Source organism: Zeugodacus cucurbitae, chromosome 2, assembly GCF_028554725.1.
Source record: "Zeugodacus cucurbitae isolate PBARC_wt_2022May chromosome 2, idZeuCucr1.2, whole genome shotgun sequence".
NCBI lineage: Eukaryota > Metazoa > Arthropoda > Insecta > Diptera > Tephritidae > Zeugodacus > Zeugodacus cucurbitae.
In genome coordinates, this window is record NC_071667.1 from 86,702,845 (window position 1) to 86,725,614 (window position 22,770).

Sequence of the window (22,770 nt, forward strand, 5' to 3'; positions counted from 1 at the left end):
ATGCTAACGAACCAAATACACCAAACACACACATGATGGGAAGGCCGATGAGCACAATGCGATATGGAGGGCTGTTGGCAAAAAGTTGTGGCTCAAGGTTGTGCTTGGAATAATTGCGAATGCTTTCAGTTTCAAGCCAATGGTGGAGCAGACGATCGTTCTCTCGCTGGTTTTAGTGAACCAGACACACAAACAGACAACCGTTCTGAGTTTGAGCCAGCTTCTTCTCCTGCTAGTGTTGCTAGTCTCCAAGTGAATAAGCAGCGCCTTCGCATCAGCACTTCTTCTGCAGTTTTGGCATTGCCCACCAAGCACCAAACGCTATTAAAACTGCAATACCTTTAAATCGCGCACTCGCCAACCACCGTAGAAATGAAATACGAAAACTCATACGTCGGCGTACAGAAGGATTCAAATGTGGGATCAAGGCGTTATTTCGATATAATGACTGTGGCATACCGCAGCGCTCCAGCCAACACAGAGGCGACTAAAACCCGCAGATGCCTGTGCAGTGAGCTTTCGGCGCGATGTGCGTTGGAGCGACAGTGTGAACCGCCTAACCGCAGGTAGGCCTACAGAGAGAGCCGCTGAGCCTGCGAGACTTATGCGCGCTTACGCGTACGCCAATGTCTGATGTTTATGTTTATGTGCAGGCGTCAATATTTTCCTACGTTCTCGTATATATACAGCGAGAGATTTGCGCAAATACGCGAAGCCATACAAATGCAGTCATCAACCCAACCGTGGAGAGTGCGTCAACATTTAACGGTACACAGCGGATGGGTTGGCTGCCAGTTAGAGAGATACAAAAAGTACTGCTCGGATGGTATGCTCAATCTCCGTGCATATGTTTATATGTTTGTGGGTGTGTCTGCGAGTGTTTGGTTAGGCGTCGTCGCGATTTATGTTGCGCCTATTTTTCATATAACTGTCAATTTATATACATAGTAAATACATACATATGTTTAAGCATTCAGTCGTGTCTGTCTGTGCCTTTGCTATGTTATATGAAATATCCGCCGGCATTATTGATAAAATTCTATGCAAATTGCATTTTAAGCGAAGAATATGTGCTGTATGCTAACACAATAATGGTACACTTCAATACAAATGCGAATACGTCCAACTGTGTTTGTATGTATGGGTGTGTGAGCGTACAGCGACTTTCAAATCAGTTCAATCTTCGCACATGTATATGTGAGATCCTGTAGATGGCATACTACAAACAAACCATCCTACAGCAAAGCAACGTACAAATAAGCACGCAATTGATGAGAATAATTTCATTTTGAATCAACATAATTAGCTATTTGTAATTTAAATTCTGCAGACATTCTCAGCTATAGACTCATGTAAGTATATGCATACATACAGTCGACAAGCTGGAGTTGTCATATTCAAATGTTTATTCCACACTACTCCTGCAGCAAAGTTGGCAGGCTGAAGGAAGGTTAGAATAATTTCTCGGAGAACTATCACTATTGGGCTCAACTGCAAAACATCAAGTATTTAGTCAATATCTTTTAGTCAGACCTAACCTTCAAACGACACATTATACAGACATTAAGCAACGTTGTAAAAGTCCAAAAGAGGCTGTTTCGGAACAAAACTATGTTTGAAAAATCCAAACAAATAATTTTGAATGACCGAAAGATGCAGTTGATCCAGATAGTGGACACTATAAAGATGTCAATGGAATATCAGGAATACCTGGGAGTCTGAAAGACCTATGCAAAGCGACTCAAATCAATTCATTTTACTGACAATATTTTATACAATTTTCGAACATGAAATTTAAATAGATCATCCCGAATTCTAAATTTCAAAATTCATACAACGGTAATTCTCCAAGAGTTAAAAATATGTATGTATTGTGTTAAAAAAAATAACGGAATTTTCATTGATTTCGAAATTGACAATTGGACTTTTGGACAATTGGAAAATTAAAAATCCCGTTATTTTTTTAACATACCTCTACATAGACAGGTGATGGGAAATTGCAACGATATGGTAATGACACAGTACGAGTATTGCATCTTTCACATGTCATGTTGGCGTGAACGCACATATCCTTTAACGCAAGCATACTCCCACATACAAACAAGCAACAACAACATACGTAAATTGCGCGCAAGTGAGCGTATCTGCGTGTTCTATTGCATTAAAATAAATATTTGCATACAATAATTGATTCTTAATTTGCATATTTATGCGCGCTGTCATCTGCAATCAAATAGACATGACTTGATATCTACATTTCTACTTATATATGTATGTACATATGTATACACGCGTACAACAAAAATGCGTGAAATGCAAAGTTAGCGCAAATTCTATACTTAAATAAACACACCCAACATATGTATATACATATGTATCTATGTCAAAGAACCGATTTAAATCTACAAACATACAGCAAATAGCAATGGGACAGCGCTTTCATACGTACACATATGTATCTGTTTTACATGCGATCCGCGAATTTTCTGAAATTCGGTAATTACTAATTCACAGTTTTCACGCAATCGCTTTGCACTCGGTATGTGCAAATGAAATCCACAAATCCACAAATACGATTTCAATGGATAATATGGTAAGTATGTAATCAGAAGGTAATTAATTTATATTTACTCACACATATGTACATATGTATTATATGTATGTTGATAATAGCGGAAAAATTCGCTACAAGATAGATAGCAGCAACATAATTCAGATTTAATTAAAGCTTCAATCACAAGGCTTTCCTAATTCCACAAAATATTTCAAATAACCGACAAATGCTACTTACATATATTTATATAATAACGGCAATATGGTGTATTAAACAAAATGGCTGTAATTGAGTGCACGCGAGCACTCAGGTTGCAGGTATTCAGAGGGAGCTATTATAAATATAATGTAACTAACTGAAAACATTTGACAAATCTGCTCATTGTTGTAGGACGTGTCTTCGCCCACTTATTTCAGATGTAAGCTAAGATCAGCTTAATCTCTAATTCATTGGTGTATTTCAGTTCTCAAACTCTTGTTGATGAATCGCTAATGTAAAGCGTTCTATTTTATTTTCTAGTCATAACTGAACCCCGCATTAAAACATGCAAGGAAATATTAGAATTCCAATTCCTGTTCTACCTACCTACCTACGACCTACCATGACTACCCTTTTTAGTAAAACTAAACATATTCCCTGCTTTAAAAGTACTTCAAAATGTATTCCAAAACTATACATCAATAAATTTACCGTTACCACATATCTTAATCAGAGAGACTCCCATGCAAACTGTCGAAAACCCGAAATAAATAGTCACCGCTTAGATTACAAAAAGAAGAAGAAGAAGGTTGATGAAGGGTAAGGAAAAGAGTTGTAGGCAAATGTCGAAGGATTCATTTGAGGATAATACAATAATTGATGATTTTTATTTCCGTTATAATGAAAATATTGAAATCATCAGTATTTGATTGGCTCATACTTAAGAGTTTCGCTCTAAAGCGTAAACCTTTTTACTAACCGTATTTACATACATACCATCCATCTATAATAGACAAGTTGAATACACTTTTGCTCAATAAATCATATTTGTTTGAGTAAATATATTTTCTCACCTCATTTCTCATTGTGAGGCTGCTGTTGTTGTTGCAGCTTATGTTTAGGGGGTGCTTTAGAGCTGTTATCAGCCTACACATCTGTCTGCCGACGCTGATTGTCGTGTTAGACATCGGTGTCTACTGCGTTTAAGTTTCTTTTATCTCCAAAGAATTACTCATCACAACTTGGTTTGAGTTGTATTTTATTCCTTTAAAATGTGAGCAACCGTTGGCTCAGCCGTCTGTATACTGTTGAGCAAAAGCGGCTTAAGTGCATATTTGAACAAAAGCTGTGTGGCAAGTAGTAAGCAAGTGACTCCACGGCGTTTGCGAGCGAATTTACTCGGCGCGCCATAAAATGCATAAATAGGAGCCATTACGAACGGCACTTCGTTTCTTCAAGGATACCGTTGTAGATCTTGCACTCAATTAATTTGCTGCACTTAAAATGCACCTGAAACAGAGACAACCCGCAATGCTTCCGCACGAATACCTCGGTCCATTGTTGTTGCTACTTTGTTGTTGTTGGTGCAGTTTTTGCTTTGCAAAGTAACTTCTTCGTTTGATTAATTGTGTTGCGCGGCAAGCTGTCACTGCAACTCCTTGCTTGCTGCTTCCACTCCCGTGACGGGGCTTCTCTTGCGCAGCAAAACTATGCCAAAACTCGTGGTCGTCAAGTGGAAAAGTGTGGACTCCGAAAAATCCATTCGAACTGTGCGAAATGTCAGCGCGACGCTCATGCGGGGGAGCGTGCTGCCCGGGGAGCCCAAGACACATTTTAAATGCGCATAAAATAAAAACAACCGCAAAGCGACACTTGAGACAGTTAACCAGCTCTGCTCGGGGCACAAGAGGCGATGCCAGGGGACTCAACTTTATAATCGTTGACGCGGTCGGTCACATTGTTGTTGCATAGTTTGGTTTTTATTGCTTGATTTCTGCAATATTTTCTTGCGACATTCGCAATCAAGCAGTTGAAGCACAGTTATATTATAATACAGGACGAGATATTCGAAAAGGGTAAATATGGCAGTTACAAACGAACGAAAAGTTCCGAACAAGGAGAATGAAGGCTGTGGCAACTTCAGCATTGTAAAACAAATAAATAAGAAAGTTTTCTGAAGACAAACTTTAAGACAAACGAATATGTGTGTATGTATTCAGCTCGTAGCTTAGGAGTGTGAGGATTCCGCTCGGCCCCGCAGGAACTTTCCCACATGAAAATGTCAAATAGTTTGGCATCTAAGGAGGCCACATTAACATAAATAAAACAGATAATTTGCTGAGGATGAAACATCCAAACAAACAAGAGGAAGTCATTGTTGGAAGCCATCTTTGAAGAATCCACTTTAAGACTAACTAAATCGGAAGAGAATTGATAATTTCAAAAATAAAAAACTCAACAAATTATTGTTTCTTCTTCTTTCTAATTGATTTTGTAAACGTCTGAGAGATTTTGGTAGAGTACCTTAGTGTGTCAGTATTCCAATAGCCTTCTTAGTGGCTTCGATACACAGCTATCTTTATCAGTGGTCATTATTACACATGGTAAATTGAAACGAAACTATGAACTTTAGCTATCTGAGGCCCCACCGATTACCCAAATTGGCTTAGGTCACGGTTTGACGTCGTTCATTCGATATTTTAATATTTCTGTTAACTGATTACTTCACAACAGTGTGCCATAGTACCTTTCCTCAAAGTAAAATCGTGAATTTCTTACGCCCAACGCAAAACAAAGCAATACGGCAAATGAACTCTCCACTTTTGCTCGCGCTTGTATATTTATTCCTCCCGGATGCAGAAGAAACAAAAGTGAGTGAAGGCATCCCGCGAACACAATGAGACATGCACAATGCCTAGGAGCACTGAGCGCTTAATCAGTCGAGATATAAGCAAGAAAGAAGCCAAGGACACCACACAGAGATGCATATATTGTACAACAAAAGGCAATTGTCGATAAAAGGGTTCGTGGTTTACGACATCGGTATGCTTGACATGCGGTCTGACGAGGCGAAAGGGCTGACGAATCGATAGGCTTGACTGTAGCTCAATGGAAGCTGTAGACTGCTCACCCTCACTCGCTCCCCCGTCATTGTGAGGTGAAGCTCAAGTTAAGGATTTTGCGGCTGACTCCCGTGTAGTTTTGGGCTGGACGAATATACGAGTATATGTACCGTTAAACATGGCTGGTATTGGTGCTGAGCTATGCATAAAATAGTGAATGGAGCTTCGGTCGTGTAAACAAAAATAAACGCCACAAATAATCGCCGGCGGGACGGCAGAGGGCGAAGATTGTGAAGAATGTGTTATGCAGAAGCGATAAGCAATCTACCTCCGTGCAGTCGTACGTGTGCCGAGGAAGGAGAATAGAAAGGAATGATTATGGCGATGGGTTGTTTGGTATGCAAGTTGCTGTCATTTGTAGCCTATTGGATCATAAAAGCAGAAAGCCACACATACACACAAAAGAGTCAGAGCCTTATCGATAAGCCCAATGTGCCAGAAATTGTGCTCCATTGCCTAAACGGCACGCACACGTTCCGTACGACAGGAAGGGGGCAAAGAGGCATGGCGGCTAAAGACTTTTGATTGAGCTGTATGCGTGTGTAAAAATCCTCTTAAGAGCAGTTGACAAACGGCATTCGGCTGATTCCAAATTCCAAAGAAGTAAAGACGAGTAAGTGGGCGTGTGTGTGCAGCTGTCGCCTGTAGCTCCGATATATTCACATACAAATACAGCATTGAGTTCGATAATACATTTGCACGCTCAGCAAAAGCGAAACTGACAACTCATACATACACACTCGTGGACTCCCGTACATATAAAAGTCTGAATATTTGTACGTGTACGCAGCCAAAACAGTTACCCGTCTCAAGTAAGTGAAATTCTAATTGAATTTCCGTTGCCTTAGCTGGAATTTTCGGCTTAAAGGCACCCCACAATCGCTCTCCTTCCTCCTTTTATTTATTTGTGTACATATAAGTATGCGAGTGTGTGTGTAATGAAGTACATGTACAGTTGATTGGAGGCAGACCAATTTAAATAAATGCGGTTGTTGCTCTGGGCGCTCCTAACGATGTTCACGCGCTGGACATCTAAACCTTTCACGTATTTGCCAACGCAGTACATACATATCTACGTGTATGTATATATTGCACACATACTGACACATATGTGCTCCTAACGCATATTTACCCATACGCATGTAGCTTGTTTTGGCTAACCAGTGAATACCCAAACACCCCTTTCGTTTTGGGTTTTCTTTCGTTTTATTCGAGAGTTTATTGATGTTCGAAAACTCTTAATATTTCGCATCTTTATTTGCGCAAAATAAAACTTTTGAATATCAATACACATAAAGGCAGTGTTCGCACATAAACTAAACTACTAATGCTAATACATATATACATATCTATGTATATGCACGCCTTTGTCGGCGCCAAGGCCGGAGCAATGAATGTGTTAATAAATTCGAAGGCACTCTGCAGAACACCAACAAGAGAAGGCGTTCGGGAAACCGCACGGACAAAATCGTATCAATGCTCTGAGCATCGAAATATTAAACACCAACTAAGTATAGATTAGGGCTTTAAGTTTGAAAATAACTATGGATAAATTGAATGAAACTTTGTAAATGTGTTCCTTGGCAATCCGAAAAGATCTTACATAGTACATATATTGAAGATCATGTTTGTAGTATGATAAATTATTAGCTTTACAGTTATCAATTCAATTCGAGACAATTCTTTCTTCAAAAATACATTTATTTTGCGAAATCTAATAGTTAATTATAATTGGTTAATTGTTTGTTGTTTCTTGCTTGTATAATTCAAATAATCAGACATGTGTCGAAGAAAAAAAACAAGGTCCCAAGGTCCTTACTTATGTTCAAAACAACTAAAGAGTACATTTCTTCTTCATGTTCCCATAATTGGAACTAAGAATAGCTCTGCAATTGAAGACAACTACTTCCTATCCTGAAGAAAGCTTAAAGGTTAGAGGTATGAATTTTATATATCATATACAGTGGACTTCCATAACTCGAACTTCTATAGTCGAAGATCTCCATAACTTGAACTTTTGAATTGGCAATAGAAGTCAAATTTCATACAAAGTTTAAAATTTTACTATCAAGGAACATTTTGAAGGAGTCTCTATATTCGTATGGAGTCGAAAAAAAATATGATATTACACTTATAGATTTGATAAATCGTGTAACAAAGGTATGGGTTACAGACGTCAAGAGCCAAATAATAGGAAAGTACAACAAACAAAATTAAAAAATACATATTTTATCGTATTTAAATGAAACGTTATGCGAAGTAAATAACAAAAACTGTGAGTAAATTAATAGATCTATATTTTAAAGCTTTTTGAAAAATTTATGTTTTAATGAAAGTTTCTATAAGTCGAAGTCTCTCTAACTCGAAGTTTTTTTTGTGGATTATGGTGATTCGAGTTAGAGAAGCTCTACTGTATATCAGGGAAGCTTTCAATTATAGACCAAGATATCATTATAAACTAGACCTTATGGGCCATCGCCTTCTTGTTTTGAAATTGTCACCGTCATTGGGCATTGAAATATGCTTGAAGTGCGCTTGCTTCATTCGCCGATTTCAAGTTTTATTCAAATTATTCATTATTTATTACACTGTTCAACACTCGACTGGGTATTGAACCAAACTAACTTTTTCTGAGAGATTTAGTTATAAGTAAAAAAAAAGGAATGTACATCAATGTTCGCCTCAAAAATCAAAATTTTTGTCTTCGAAGTTCACAAAAAGATTTTTTAAATAAAGTTATTATAAATAACAATCTAAATTTTCTTCTTAATTTAATAGTGTATAAATGTTTCAGTCAAGCTTATATGTTATTAGCGATTAAAGTTGGATGTTCGAAAAAATAAAAGCTTTATATTTCAAAAATCATAATTATTTTAAAATTTACTACGGTTGTGAATGTGGTTTAGCGACCCTATAATTATAATATAAATCTTCGTGGACAAAGCACTTAAATGAAAAATTATGTATCATTAAATTTGAAGATGCATAGATACAAACAAAAAAGCAACGTACCAAATTTTCAAAAATTATGCCAGTATTTTCTGAAATATAATTTTTTTAATTTTTTTCTTTCAAAGGTTGGATCTTCGGCCACTTATATCATCTGTCATACATATAAGCTTGATCGGTGTTGTTGAATGTTATATATCAATAGAATAAGAAAGAAACACCTTTCTTGTTGTTATGTCCCATAATTAATAATGGTGTTTCCAGTAAGATAAATCCGAAATTCGAAGGCGAATTTTTCGATTTTGGAGGCTAACTTCGAAAAACGGAGAACATAATTTTTTACTTATGACTCAATCACCCGGAAAATATTTATTTGGTCCAATACCCAGAAAAAAATAGATTTTGCCGTACAGTGTTATTGTAATCTATACTACTATTATAAAGAGGAAAGATTTGTATGTATGTTTGTAATGAATAAACTCAAAAACTACTGTGCCGATTTCAAAAATCTATATTTATTGCTCGAATCTTAACTTTTTGGAAATAGTTCCCAGTTTATTCAAAAAATTTTAATTCTAAACTATTAATAGATATCTACTAGTATATTCATTACAAAAATACACATGAATACACTTTCAAGCGGATTGGATTTATGAGCTGAATATTAATGGCAAATAGAGGGAAACCGCAGATGCGTAAATATCTGATTTAAATTATATTTTTACATGCAAGCTAATTTAGCGCCAAGTGAACTGTAGAAGCCCTCAAATGGTAAACAGCTAAATAAATACTTGTGTCTGCATACATATTAATATTATTACTGTAAATATGGCACAATAAAATGACAATTTCATATGGTTTATTGCTAATTGATAATTGAGAAAAATATCGAAGTAAATAGGCGATGAAAAGAGTATATCAACTTTAAGATTCATAACGCTTATGCTCATATGTTTGTAAATGTCAACGCCGGAAGTAGGCTTTCGTGTTAACTTTTCACATTTTTTAACTTTTGCTGTACTTTTCAAGAAATATTTACATTGACTTACCTTTTCCATCATCGCCAGCTGCATGGCGGTCTTCAGTTCAGCTCCATGCCGCCAGTGAAGCCATACCCAACAACCTCCAGAAAGTGAACAACAAAAATTCACAACTTCCGTCTGCCGCAGTTGCTCATTGAAGGCTGATATGCTACGATCCGATAAGAAACAAAAAGACCGCACGCTTTTATCCAATTGAAAAACCCTTAAGAAGGTTTTGTAGCAGAGCGGAATTTATTTGCAGCTTCTTAACCCCACTGAAGAGGGTCAAATCTACAATACAAAACCAGCAGCAGCAGCTGTACGGCCGCCAGAAAAGGCAAAGCGCTGAATAAACAGTTTTTATATACATATATACCTGCGTGTATGTCTGTGTCTAGCATTTGACTGTGTGCAGAATAGACAATAGTAAAAAGCCTAATAAATTCAAATTCTCTTAAAAATAAACGAAAACGGTGGCAAGTGGTTGGACACACTGCTCTGAGCTCTACCGGACGGACACACATAATGGCACTGTCAAAATAACTGGCAGAAGGCAGAAGCTGTAAATTTGCAGAAAATGGTAGAAAAAGGTTTATTCTTTCATTCTTTCTTCTTTACAGTTTGTTTATTGTTGAAATAGAAATACGAAAAATGCTCTTGGTCGACGCCATTGAATTGCCTAAGAATGCTCGGTGTTGGGAATGGCATTGAATGCTTGCCACTCAAGATAAAAGGCAACCAAAACATAATAATAACAAGCAAAATAGATGACATAGTGAAGGGAAAATGCTTCAGTAATAAGTGTATACATATGAACACATAATCCCGACCATTTATTTACAGACAAATATTTATTTGAGTTGAATTGGTTGTCCTCTCTCTTGGAATATCTTCTCATTCTGAGGCGTTACCTGCAACTCACAAACAATATATGAAGTCCACTTATACATGAAATATGAATGGTTAAGTATGTGTTTGAGATATGAAAGCACACTCTGAGGAAGCCTAAATTCAATAAAGCTCCGAGGTGATCCATTTAGAACACCTTGGCTTGTTCAGGAGCCATTCCGCAATTATAATTGACCAACGTTACGTTGTATATGTAACTATACTTCTGTTGTGTAAGGATTCGTTTTGCATTAACTTCCGCAGCAGCGGTTGACTGTGGGAGGCCTGCTTCACTGGCGCTTTAAGCTGAGCTGGGCCGCTGAGTAGTTTAGATGACAGCCCATCAGTAGTTGTCTCCGCTTGTTGACTCTAGTCGCACATTTACAGCAAGTACATAGTAATGGCATGTTGCAGCGATGACAGGCACTGTTGCAAAACCGCGAATCGTGTTGCGGCTTTGACCCTGACACTGGCAGCTGCTGACGTGGTTGATATTTGTGGCAAGCGACGGCTTGCTATGGTACACTCATCACATATATAGCTCTATGTAGCAACAACAATAATAATAACACCGAATTGAAATTGAGGCGTTAAAATTGTTTGGATTGGAACAGTCATTTAGGAATTTCTTAGGTTTATCTTTTGGAATATCAGTTGGTGTATTCACACTTTCTCATTTTGTTTTCTTTAAATACTGAAGATTTTGATTTCTCTTTTTTCATTAATTTTTCAGTAGTCGCTTTTCATAACTGATCAACACCAAAAGCGTTCACTTAAAATTGACTTTGCAAACACTTATAACGGAATTCATTGAAGTGACGCTGCACTTTAATTAAGAATTTCTGTGATTTATTCATATTTAATTATGCTTATTTACCCGAAATTTGGCTACAAAGAAAGACGCTTGCAAAGTGGGGTCGTAAATTTGAGCGCGCTCTGCTAAACGTGTAAATTATTTTGAAAGCGAATATTTCCGATGCACGTGTCACCCTGACTGTGCCTAGCCCTCGCAGTTAGCTACTCAGTCCCGGGTTTACGAGTACATGGCAGCAATGGACGGCGGCGGCGCGTGCGGCAGCGGGTCCGGGGCCCATAAAATATAATTGCAATAGAACTGCTTAGATGAGTCGACAACAACTGTAACACCTATGTACAACAACCACACCGAAATGAATCGAAAAAAGTTGAGAATTGGAAAACATCACGTTTGAATGCTCGCGGCACCGCTGGCGTATACGCAACACGCTGAGAACGAGCTAAATACTTCGGCGGGTCTGCGACATTTCAGTTTTACTTTACTTTTGAGTTTTGCTTTTTTATCGACACTCGGGCGAAATTATTATTGCTGAACTCATATATTATGGTTTGAATAGGTAAGCATTTCGGTTGTTATAATAGTTATAATTTGTTGCTACTGGCACTTAACAATTTGTTTACCTTACCTCGTTGACCACATGCATACATAATTATAATGGAAGTACATTTGTGTATTTGTTAGTTTTAATTAAATTTATTTTATTTCACTTCGCCACTTGTGATTTGTTTTTAATATTCCTTCAAAGTGCTTTTTTATGACACTTTTCATACTTTAATCAGTTGAAGTGTTTCTATTGTTGTTGTATTTCATATTTAATTTCAACTGTCATTTGGGCTGCTGCTCAGCGTCGCACGAAAGCAATCGTCATTATTTGTATTTGCGGCGGTTTCAGTTCAGTTCAGTTCAGTCGCCTGCATTTGGGGTAATTTTTAAATTGTCTGCCAGACTGTCACACAATTGGCACTTCTGTGTACTTTCTCAAATTACCCGCGCCGGACACAAGACTCACTGGGCGACCGTTAAAATGCGCTATGAATACTACACACTCACTTTCCACTGGCGTTCTGTATCATCCGCTTTTCATTCTTATCATCCATCACTTGTGCTTTGTTTTCACATATATTTTCTTGTTTATCTTATTCAACTCTATATTATCAACTGTATGCCTGTTTGTTATACACAAATCGCGCGCAATCCGCAAACGACGTGGCAGCACACCAAACAGTTCACTTACGAATGAGCTGTCGCATGCCTGAGCAGTTGAGCAGCGGCTGTCGCCAGTGCCAAGCGGGCAGCGCAGTCGTCGCGCTCTGCCCCAATGTTTATTAGACGCCGCGTCGAGCCGAACAACGACGACAACGAGCAGCGCACGAGCGCCGCGTCTCGCACAAGCAGTACGACAGTAATGCACATTTTTCCGCCGCGCATTGGTGTTGCCACCCACTGAGTGGGGTGCTGGCGCTTGAGTCACTCGTGAACGCAATGATTTTGAGTGATTGAGGGGACTGCGTGGTTGTTATACATACATACATACATACTTACACATGTACTTGCCATGGGAATGATAAGTGAACGCATATCGACACCTAAACTGCTAAGCATCCTAGCATTTGAGCGTTTTATTGATCTCGATTCACTTCATCACATTTCGTACTGTGGCTACAAAATCACATACCCTTACTGTATTAAGCGATTGTTGGAATTCATAGAAATTTAAAACCGTTATGTTTAGTACATTTTCAGGTTACTTAAATTTATCAAATTTGCTAATCTGCAAGTTTATCAGAAATATTTTGTGCCATTTTTCCTTTTAGGTAAAGGCCAATTTTTACATATTTACAAATTTATATTTTCCCCATTAAAGTAAAATATGTGATTTTCAAAAACTATTTTATGCGTTAATTTGAAAGAACTCATTTCAAGCTTTTGGCTCTGATTTTCTCTTCATTTGAACGCATTGGAGCTCTTTAACTCAGTCCTACCTCAACAAATGCGCTAGTCATGTGAACCCGTGTGCAATGCGCTCATTCGCTCATATTCTAGTAGATATCAGCAAAGGTCATTTGGCGAGCTCAGACAGCCCGCAACGAAAGAGCGCACCAACCAGAATACACGAACGTGTACGCAGCACTTCAGCGCATTGCGAACACAGCACAGAACATAGTCCACGTAGGCAGCAGCGTCAGCGTCCTCATCATCGCATTTGTTTCCGACACCAATGCACACAGGAAGCTTTGCGGCTGGCGTCGTTGCGAGCAGCGCAGCAGCGCAGCATCGCTAGGTCACTAATACACGGGAATGAATCGTTGCTTCGGCGCGCGCCGAATTGCATGACCGAGGCACACATCCGTTAATATGTGTGATACGAGTGTGAAACAGAAATTAGGAATCTGTGTTAATCGGTTAGATAATAACAGCGCACTGTTAGTGCAGCGCTCGCCATGTGTCCCACTAGCCGACTAACCGTGCAGAGTAGGTTAACAGCAGGCAAATCATCAAGACGACCCACCTCATCCCACTATCATTCAAGCTATATGAGTTACGAATATTCTCTCGAGTCTTTTACTCTTACTGGTGCGTATGCGCGTACTCTTCTCTTTGCTCTTTAACTACCAATGATGTTGTTGTTTTTATTGCCATAATTCTGTGAAGAACATTCACAGTGTGCGCCAAATGTGAGCATATTTTGCCCCAATAATTAACCAGATCTGTACTATATATACTATAGCATCCACCTGATTATTAGATTAGTTTTTTTTTCTCTTTCTTTGTTTTATTACCCGAACCCGATCTGTTTCTAAACTTTCTTTCCAGGCCTTAATTTGTTCTACTGTTTCACTCCCGCTACTAGCAACCTCGCCAAAATCTTCCGTCGAGCTTCGTCCAGCTTCAATTTGTTGTGAGCGTCTTAATGTCATCCCACAATCAATGCCAGCGAGTCTTTGAATTTGAATTACGCTCGAAGAATCGATATTGCTTATCTAAAACTACTGCGAAACACATTTTCATACCATGGATCGAGTACATCCATAGATAAAGATGTTAAACCTATTTAAATCCATGTCTTCTCATATAATATACACTAGTATATCGACGTATGCAATAAGGATTGAGTTTTAACTGTTGTGAGCCAATTGAGTCGCTCTTATTCGGAGAATAATTTTCATACTACATACCTACCAAACCGTTAATCAGTGAATGTAAATAACAGTAAAAAGTCGCACCACTGATGAGTAACAGCCTTTCAAGTAACTGCTTGCTGAGTATGATTCAAGGCCGCTGCAAGCATTTGGCGCGTAGCAATTTTGAGCGTAGGTGTCAAGGCGAAAGCAGTCGCTTTTATAACCGTTAAGGGATAGTTGACTCACAAAGCTCTCTGCGTATTGTTTTCTAAATGGGTTGGGTGCCCTGCCTATCGTACGCGTCGCCCTTTAAATTTGTTTTAATGGCATGTCTCCTGCCACGGGGACGTCTCTGCTGATACATTTTACTGTTGTCCATTCTGTTCTACAATTTGGGCACCCACGATAAATGAATTTACTTACAGCATTTACACCTGTTTTAGTGTTTCGGTTTTTCCTAAGAAAAAGAATTGGCTTCTTGGCGCTTTGTGTCGCTGGCGCTGGAGCATTATCGGCTTCTTCCGACAGCATCGCCGTAATTGTCATAGACAGAAGCGCGGATACCGCGCCTCACGTCGTCATCGTTGTCATTGTTATCAGCAACACAGAGACAAATATTATGGCGCTTTTAAGTTTTATAGCGTTGCCAGTTTCGAGTAGGCATGCCGCCAACATACAATTGTACACCGTTATCACAACTTTATATTGCTTTTATCTAGTTTCTAACTTGCTCTTCCATTCTGCTCACGTTCGTGCATTTTGTAGTAATTTCTCGTGTTTTTATTGGCGTTTTTATTTAAAAATGCCACTATTGTTGTTGCCGCCCTCAACTGCTGACATAATTCTATATTCATTGTTTTTCCAAGTAAACTTTACTTGAAAACTGATTACTAATAGCTAGGAATCACAATTAAATAAATTGGAGAATAAAAAAGTATTTGTAGATTTCACCTTTGCTTCGTCTAAATTATTCTGGACAAAAGTACCTGCCGTTTTTTAGAATACTTCCAACGTTGGAAAACTACCTTCCTCTTACACCCTGAGTTAGGTATCGCTTTGAAAACTTTCCGATCTGAAGATTGAGCTTTCATTGGCATGCCTTACATATACAATTTCTCATTCCATCTTATGTGATCGCCGCTGTCACAATATAAATACTCATAAATCTTGACCACAAATACCTCAAAAGACATTTCTATTACACAATGGAACTTCTCTAACGCGAATCCCTATAACCCACAAAAAACTTCGGGTTAGAGAGACTTCGAGTTATGGAATTTTCATTAAAACATATAATTTATCAAAAAGCTGTAGATTTATACCCAGTTTTAATAATTTACTTCGCAAACAGATTTATGTAATTTATACGTTGCAGTTCACTGTTTTTTGGCTCTTCAAGTCTGTATCCCATTGAAATGTTACATGATTTATGCAATCCTTAAGTGCATTATCATATTTTCTGGTTTGCTTCCATACGATAGATATAGAGACTCTTTTAAAATACTGCCTCGATAGTTCGATTTATGGAAGAAGATTTGTATGAAATTTTACTTCTATTGCAAATCGTTCGAGTTCGAGTTATGTAGACTTCGAGTTATAGAAGTTCAAGTTATGGAAGTTCCACTGTATATTCTAGGTTAGTCCAGGATTTAGACTGTGAAAAAGCGAAGACATTCAAATTCTGTTATCGTTCATTGCCAGGCCTATTCGCCTTGCTTCTTTAAATAATTCTTAGGTTAGCTTGTATGGTTGTTCCCCAGAAGAAAACACACTTATACCTTGAGAGGCAGTCTTTTGTGACGATATTAGAACTCGACAAAAGGCCCTGCACCTACTACAAATCTGCAGACATTTTTCACTTCTATAACGGCTAGTTCGAGCGGTTGTTCAAAAAAGTGAATTCCTAGAATTCCCTTGAAAGCGCAAGAGTATTCCAGAAGAAAGTGATGATATGATTTCACCTCGCTGAGACACCTGTGAGGACATTGGGAAACCGCAGATTCCAATTAACCCCAATATTTTTTCTGCTGACTTCATCGAAGAAAGATTTAGGGTAATTCTCCAGCATCCCCAATATACCTCAGTACGAATAAGAAACCGTCTAGGTTTTTGAAATTGCGCTAATTTATACTTTGGAAATTCAAAGAACTTCCAAATGAATTTCCTCGAAGCTGGCTAAGATCTTAAAATCCGCCGCCCGCCAATGTGGTATTCTCTACCAAAAAATTGTTCCTTCGCCATTATGCTTAGATTTAAATGTTGAGAATTCGCAAAGTTCTTCTGCCGTACATTTTGTTTTATTGCTTCTTATGTCATTCTTGGACAATTCGCACTCATGCTTTTTTGTTGTACAAATTTGCCTGAAACTTTCTTTTCACTGAGCTGTTTGTCATATTTGCACGTTTCACACTTGGACAAACTCGTTTCTTTTTGTTAGTGCCAAAATATGATAGAACTCAAAATGGACGGATAAAGCGCAAATTGCAGATAACACGCACACACACAAACTTAAAAGCCATGATTAAATGAAATAAAGCGAAAGTTGCGAATGAAAAAAATCGTAGATAACGGCGTATATAACGGGTGATTTTTTTGAGGTTAGGATTTTCATGCATTAGTATTTGACAGATCACGTGGGATTTCAGACATGGTGTCAAAGAGAAAGATGCTCAGTATGCTTTGACATTTCATCATGAATAGACTTACTAACGAGCAACGCTTGCAAATCATTGAATTTTATTACCAAAATCAGTGTTCGGTTCGAAATGTGTTTCGATGACAAATTTTGTTCAGCGATGAGGCTCATTTCTGGTTGAATGGCTACGTAAATAAGCAAAATTGCCGCATTTGGGGTGAAGAGCAACCAGAAGCCGTTCAAGAACTGCCCATGCATCCCGAAAAATGCACTGTTTGGTGTGGTTTGTACGCTGGTGGAATCATTGGACCGTATTTTTTCAAAGATGCTGTTGGACGCAACGTTACGGTGAATGGCGATCGCTATCGTTCGATGCTAACAAACTTTTTGTTGCCAAAAATGGAAGAACTGAACTTGGTTGACATGTGGTTTCAACAAGATGGCGCTACATGCCACACAGCTCGCGATTCTATGGCCATTTTGAGGGAAAACTTCGGAGAACAATTCATCTCAAGAAATGGACCCGTAAGTTGGCCACCAAGATCATGCGATTTAACGCCTTTAGACTATTTTTTGTGGGGCTACGTCAAGTCTAAAGTCTACAGAAATAAGCCAGCAACTATTCCAGCTTTGGAAGACAACATTTCCGAAGAAATTCGGGCTATTCCGGCCGAAATGCTCGAAAAAGTTGCCCAAAATTGGACTTTCCGAATGGACCACCTAAGACGCAGCCGCGGTCAACATTTAAATGAAATTATCTTCAAAAAGTAAATGTCATGAACCAATCTAACGTTTCAAATAAAGAACCGATGAGATTTTGCAAATGTTATCAAGCTCTTAAAAAATCACCCGTTACATACATATAGCAGACAGTGTAACTGAGCAGCCGAAAAGCGATTGCGAAAAGCAAATGATTGGCAAATAAAAAAAACGAACTGGCCTCTCACGCTGGACGCTCTCACATGCCTCAGGCCCTTCCTTACCACCCATATTAAATATATATGTATTATATGAGAATTTGCTTTGCTTGGCATCGGGAACTGCTCAGAACTAGTTGAAATGAAAATTTCTTCCTTTGCCAGAAACGCTTAAAACCTGTGAATAGTGCCAATCCATTTGACCACAAGGGCTTTCAACACGTCTGTTTAAAAATAATGTACAATATATCGTTTTTGTGTGAACCCTCACTAAATATTAAATAAGTTTTATTAAAGTTCAAATTAAAAATTAAAGAAAAGCAACTTAATGAGACTGAGCAGACTGAGAAAGTCAAGTTTAAATCCGACTAAATAATTCAGTGTTGCTTATTGGATTATTTAATGGAATGCATGCAGCGATTTTTATAACGGTGAAATAAAGATAAAGCTTCCAATTGACCATTATTTCTTTCGTTTTTGCTGCAGCATTTCAAAACCAACAATCTTCTAGATTTGTACGGTTTTTCCCGCACGCAACTCATTTATTCACTGCACACATTCATCGGTTAAGCAAATCCGTAAGATTAACGAGTGGAACGTTTAGTAACACCAAAGGCTTCTCAATTTTTCAACACCGAACCCACAATAAATACATACATACATCCATGGCATCGTTCGTCTTTACCTTGGTTAAGCGCTAAGCCAAACACCCGAGGGCTCCCTATCACTTTGCAACCGAAAAATCACTAATTTGGATAATAATGAGATCATGAAGCAAAGGAAGGGTTCACGTCGTTACACGTAATGAGACTTTTAAATTGAAAAAAATTAATGGAAATAATATTATATGATAATAGGTGGATTTGAAACAAAGTTCAAATAAATGTACTACAGCCGAGAAAATGTTTGCGAAAGACTAATCTCCTATCAGAATATGAAAATCCAGAACAAATTCGCTTGCCACATATTGACGAGATATTTCAACCAGCTTCATGAGCCAGTGAGTACGCTTAACGTTCGGGAGATAGGTATGATTTAGGAAGTCAACTGTGGACTAGTAATAATTTCCTTACATTGAGCCAAACGAAGCCATAGTATTACGAGCAGCAACGAATATTTTACTTTACGAACAATTACGAATTTTAATACACTCACAAAATTTAGCATTAGAATGAAAATATGAAGACAATTCTTATCTGGGAAGTCTATTACATTTAGGGGCTGTAATGGCTTTTGTGCTTCCCTTGAGACGTTTCGTAACTTTCCGCGCATTCTTTCCGCCACCAACACGGGCTTTCCCTACAACCACAGGTTCGGCACATGCGGATCGAGAGTTTACATCTGCTCCTGGAACCTGCTTCTTGTCTCTAAGAAAATCCGTCAGCTTAGGGTATTCAGACATTGGCGTCATTTTCGATGTAGTGCAGGCAGGAGTCAAGGTCGTGCTTCTCAAGGTTCTCTCATACTTTATAGGCATTTGTCTAATGGATGAGTTACGTCTCAAACTGTGATTATCGAGACCTATTATATGCGGCACATATTCAGTTGCTTTAATGATAGCATGTTTTAACTGTTCTGAACTGATTACTTTCGCCGTTTCCAAGGCTGCGTCCGCGTAATCAATAATCTGAGGCATTTGTGTTATTTCTCTCGAAGTGCCAGCACCAAGCCGCAATGCAGACGTGAAAACTGCCGGTTGCTGTTGTTGTGCGTAGGTCAGCATTTCCCTGGCGGCCTCTGCAGTCAATCTAGCTTTAGCTGCTTTGGCGGCATTCGCAGTTTCCTTTAGTCGTTTCCGCTGAGCAGCTTCATTGTCTTCCAAGGTCCTGTGTTTCTGCTTATCCCTTGCCCTACATTTCATCATTTTCCTTTGCTGCAAATCGTTGATATTATCCAGTTATAACGTCTTTATTTAACTCATACCCTTACCAATTCTTGTTTTTGTTGCTCTCTTAATTTGATACATTCCTTAAGGTGCTTAAACTGCTGCTGTTGCTGCTCCGCACGTATTTCTCCAGCCGATATTTTGAACAGTCCGTCCATGTTCTTCCCCTGAGACTGCACTATTTTCCCTTTAGCCAAAGTTTTCTTAATGACCCTTCTGATGACGGACAGTGTAAACTTTCCATCCACATATGGATAGTGGTTAATTATGAATTTCTTGATCGCGACCACCGATGAGCCGTTGCGCTCACAGAGACCTTTCAGTGCTCGCAGCACCAAGGCCTCCGCACTGAACTTCCGATATTGCAAGCAGGCATTTGAACTCCAAGACGTTATGTCCGAACTATTGTCTTGAACACATTCGTGCGCGGATCTTTTAGAGGGCCGCCGTTTCAAATACTCCAGATCGCTCTTGAGCATTTCTCTGGGATTGTGTTTATTTTTATTAATCTTTTTCATTTTCCTTCCTTAATCTTTTTCAATTTTTTTGTTTGTCAACTTTAATTTATGAATTTCACAAAAATTTATTTATTTCCATTTATTTACATTTTCAAAGCAAATGTTTTCTACATTCTACATCTATTTGTTTTTAATATTTCGGGCAAATCTACTAGATGCAACATCTATGTATGTGATCGTATAGAGGAGCAACTCAAGTTGACTTAAGTGAGAAATTAAGTTCTTCATTGGCAAAATGGGTTTTTACTTTCAGGACAGCTCCTCTTTTCTATTCAGATCTTCTCAGACCAGAGCTATTAGTAAAGATACAGTTAATGATTTTAATTTACATTGTACTTATTAATGTAATATTCCTGATCACCATTCTCCATCTACATAACTCTCTATCTCTCTCTCAATTCAATGGGGGATATAAATTATTGCTTTCCCATAAATGCACCCGTCTCCAAATTGATGACTTGTGAGAAACTTTTCTGATTCAGACGTAATAAAAAATGAATTTTCACACATTAGAATTATATTTATTAAACAGTGTCTAATAAAAATCGAAATAAAGAGAAATGTTAAAGAGCGTTAGTACACCGGATATACAACAAAAGGTATTTTCTGAATTTCAACAAGATCAAAAATTCCAAATCCTAAATCTATTAAAACACATCTCTCATTATCTCTCTTATTATAGAGCCACAAACATTTAAATCACACATAAGGTATAATTTCAAACCCATAAAATAAATAATTTAGTAACAACAAGTAGAAACCGTGACCCCCCTACTTCACTTTGCCTTGACTTTCTTTCCAGCGGTCTTCTTCTTGGGCTTCGCATCGTCTGCGTCTCCAGCGCCCATATCAATATCTTGCACAATAGTCTTACTTTTGGCGGTCGCTTTCTTTTTTGTTGCCATTGCTGGTTTCATCTTCTCCTGTATCGTTACAGCGGGTGCTGGCTTATTCTTTTTGTTAGTTTTTTTAGTGGCGGAATCCCCATTTTCCATTCCATTTTGTTTGGCCACCTTAGTCTTTTTCGCTGGATTACCATTAGCAGGGGATGCTTCCTTCGCCTCTTTCACTTTTGCTGCTTTCTTTTCTGGTTTTAGTTCGCTAGCTTCCAAGGCTTTTTTCAGAGCAATGGCTAGTTTTGCCATCTTCTCATCTTTTAACGCAGATCTCGAAATCTTTGCTTTTTCACTCTTGGTCGTTTTTGTTGTTTTTACCTCGCCTTTTTCGATATTTTTTGTTGCTGCTTTGGAGTTTTTCTTCACTTTGTCAGTGGCCTGAAACAAATAACGTAAACAAAATTAAATACCATATTATAAAACAAAAACGTTGACACTTACTTCATCACTCTTAGGTTTCTTTGCTAGCTTCTTTCGAGTCTCTCGCTGTTTCTGCTCTTCCAGACGATTTGTGCCTGGTGATACTTTAAACGAACCACCCAATCCAGTGCCCTTGGATTGCACCAGCTTCCCACTAACCAACGCTTTCTTAATATATGTCTTGATTAGTTTCAGTGTCCGCGGACCTTCTAACTGCGGATAATTGTTCATAATGTATTTTTTTATGGCAATGACCGAGGAACCACCACGATCGCTTAGACTTCGTATCGCTGTAAGAACCATGATCTCGGTGCTGACATTTTTGAGTCGCGCCGGCAAGCTTACACCATTTGACACTGACTTCACTGACTTGCTTGGGGACTTGGAAACATTAAATTCCGGCGCTTTCACCGGTTGTTCCTGCTTTATACCATTGACTTTCTGCTCACCATTAACACCTTTGAATGAAGTCTCAGCCTCACTGCTTGAAGATGCTTCAGAGTCGACTGAATTCTTATTTATCTGCTTGCCAGTATTCTTTGTTCCAGAGCCCTTCTCATCGCCAGTATTATCTGAATCGTGCTCGTCTGCATTAGATTCATCAGAATCGCCTTCGTCTTCGTCTTCGTCTTCATCTTCACTGTCACCTTCATCCGAATCCACTTGGGGCTCCTCTTCACTCACTTCTTCCTCTTCATCATCATCTGATGTTTCAACTGAACTGCACACAAATAATTTCATATTTTTACAATAAATTTCCTGTTCCCTACAAAACAAACAAAAACCTATGAATTTCGAAATGACGATTGAAGCGATACAGAAAGACAACAAATCCTCAATTTCGTGTAAATCCAGTAACGTTTGAAACGGTTTCATTAACCCATAGAAACAGCATTAATGATATCATCATTAATGCCCATAGAAACAGCATTAATGATTTCCATAATTGACAACTGGCGGAAAACGAATAATAAATAAGATATCTAAAAATAATGGTAGACTAAGAAGTAGATAATATTTTTAAGAAAAAATCAGTTATTTAACTA

The 22,770-nt window shown here is 38.3% G+C and overlaps 3 protein-coding genes across 9 annotated transcripts in view; all 3 read right to left on the reverse strand.

Moving 5' to 3' along the window:
• Window positions 1-12,628, reverse strand: part of LOC105214370 (octopamine receptor beta-2R) — a 118,755-nt gene extending 106,127 nt beyond the window's left edge. For 2 of the 7 annotated variants that reach the window (XM_054226060.1, XM_054226057.1), the window contains exon 1: window positions 11,952-12,628. The gene's annotated coding sequence lies outside the window, so the exon portion shown is untranslated. Of the gene's footprint in view, window positions 1-9,653 lie in introns of all 7 variants that reach the window. The other 5 variants (XM_029041742.2, XM_029041740.2, XM_011187750.3 and 2 more) reach the window with 4 other exon arrangements.
• A 6,474-nt stretch (window positions 12,629-19,102) lies between these two features.
• Window positions 19,103-20,763, reverse strand: LOC105214369 (uncharacterized). Its single transcript, XM_011187748.3, has 2 exons — window positions 19,935-20,763; window positions 19,103-19,878 (listed from the first exon to the last, which is right to left on the reverse strand). Exons 1-2 carry the CDS (start codon window positions 20,406-20,408, stop codon window positions 19,198-19,200), a joined length of 1,155 nt encoding a protein of 384 aa, XP_011186050.2. The 5' UTR covers window positions 20,409-20,763; the 3' UTR covers window positions 19,103-19,197.
• A 144-nt stretch (window positions 20,764-20,907) lies between these two features.
• LOC105214368 (histone H1-like) lies at window positions 20,908-22,613 on the reverse strand. The gene is made up of 2 exons (XM_011187747.3): window positions 21,746-22,613; window positions 20,908-21,682 (listed from the first exon to the last, which is right to left on the reverse strand). Exons 1-2 carry the CDS (start codon window positions 22,598-22,600, stop codon window positions 21,185-21,187), a joined length of 1,353 nt encoding a protein of 450 aa, XP_011186049.2. The 5' UTR covers window positions 22,601-22,613; the 3' UTR covers window positions 20,908-21,184.
• Between the last annotated feature and the right edge of the window lie 157 nt (window positions 22,614-22,770).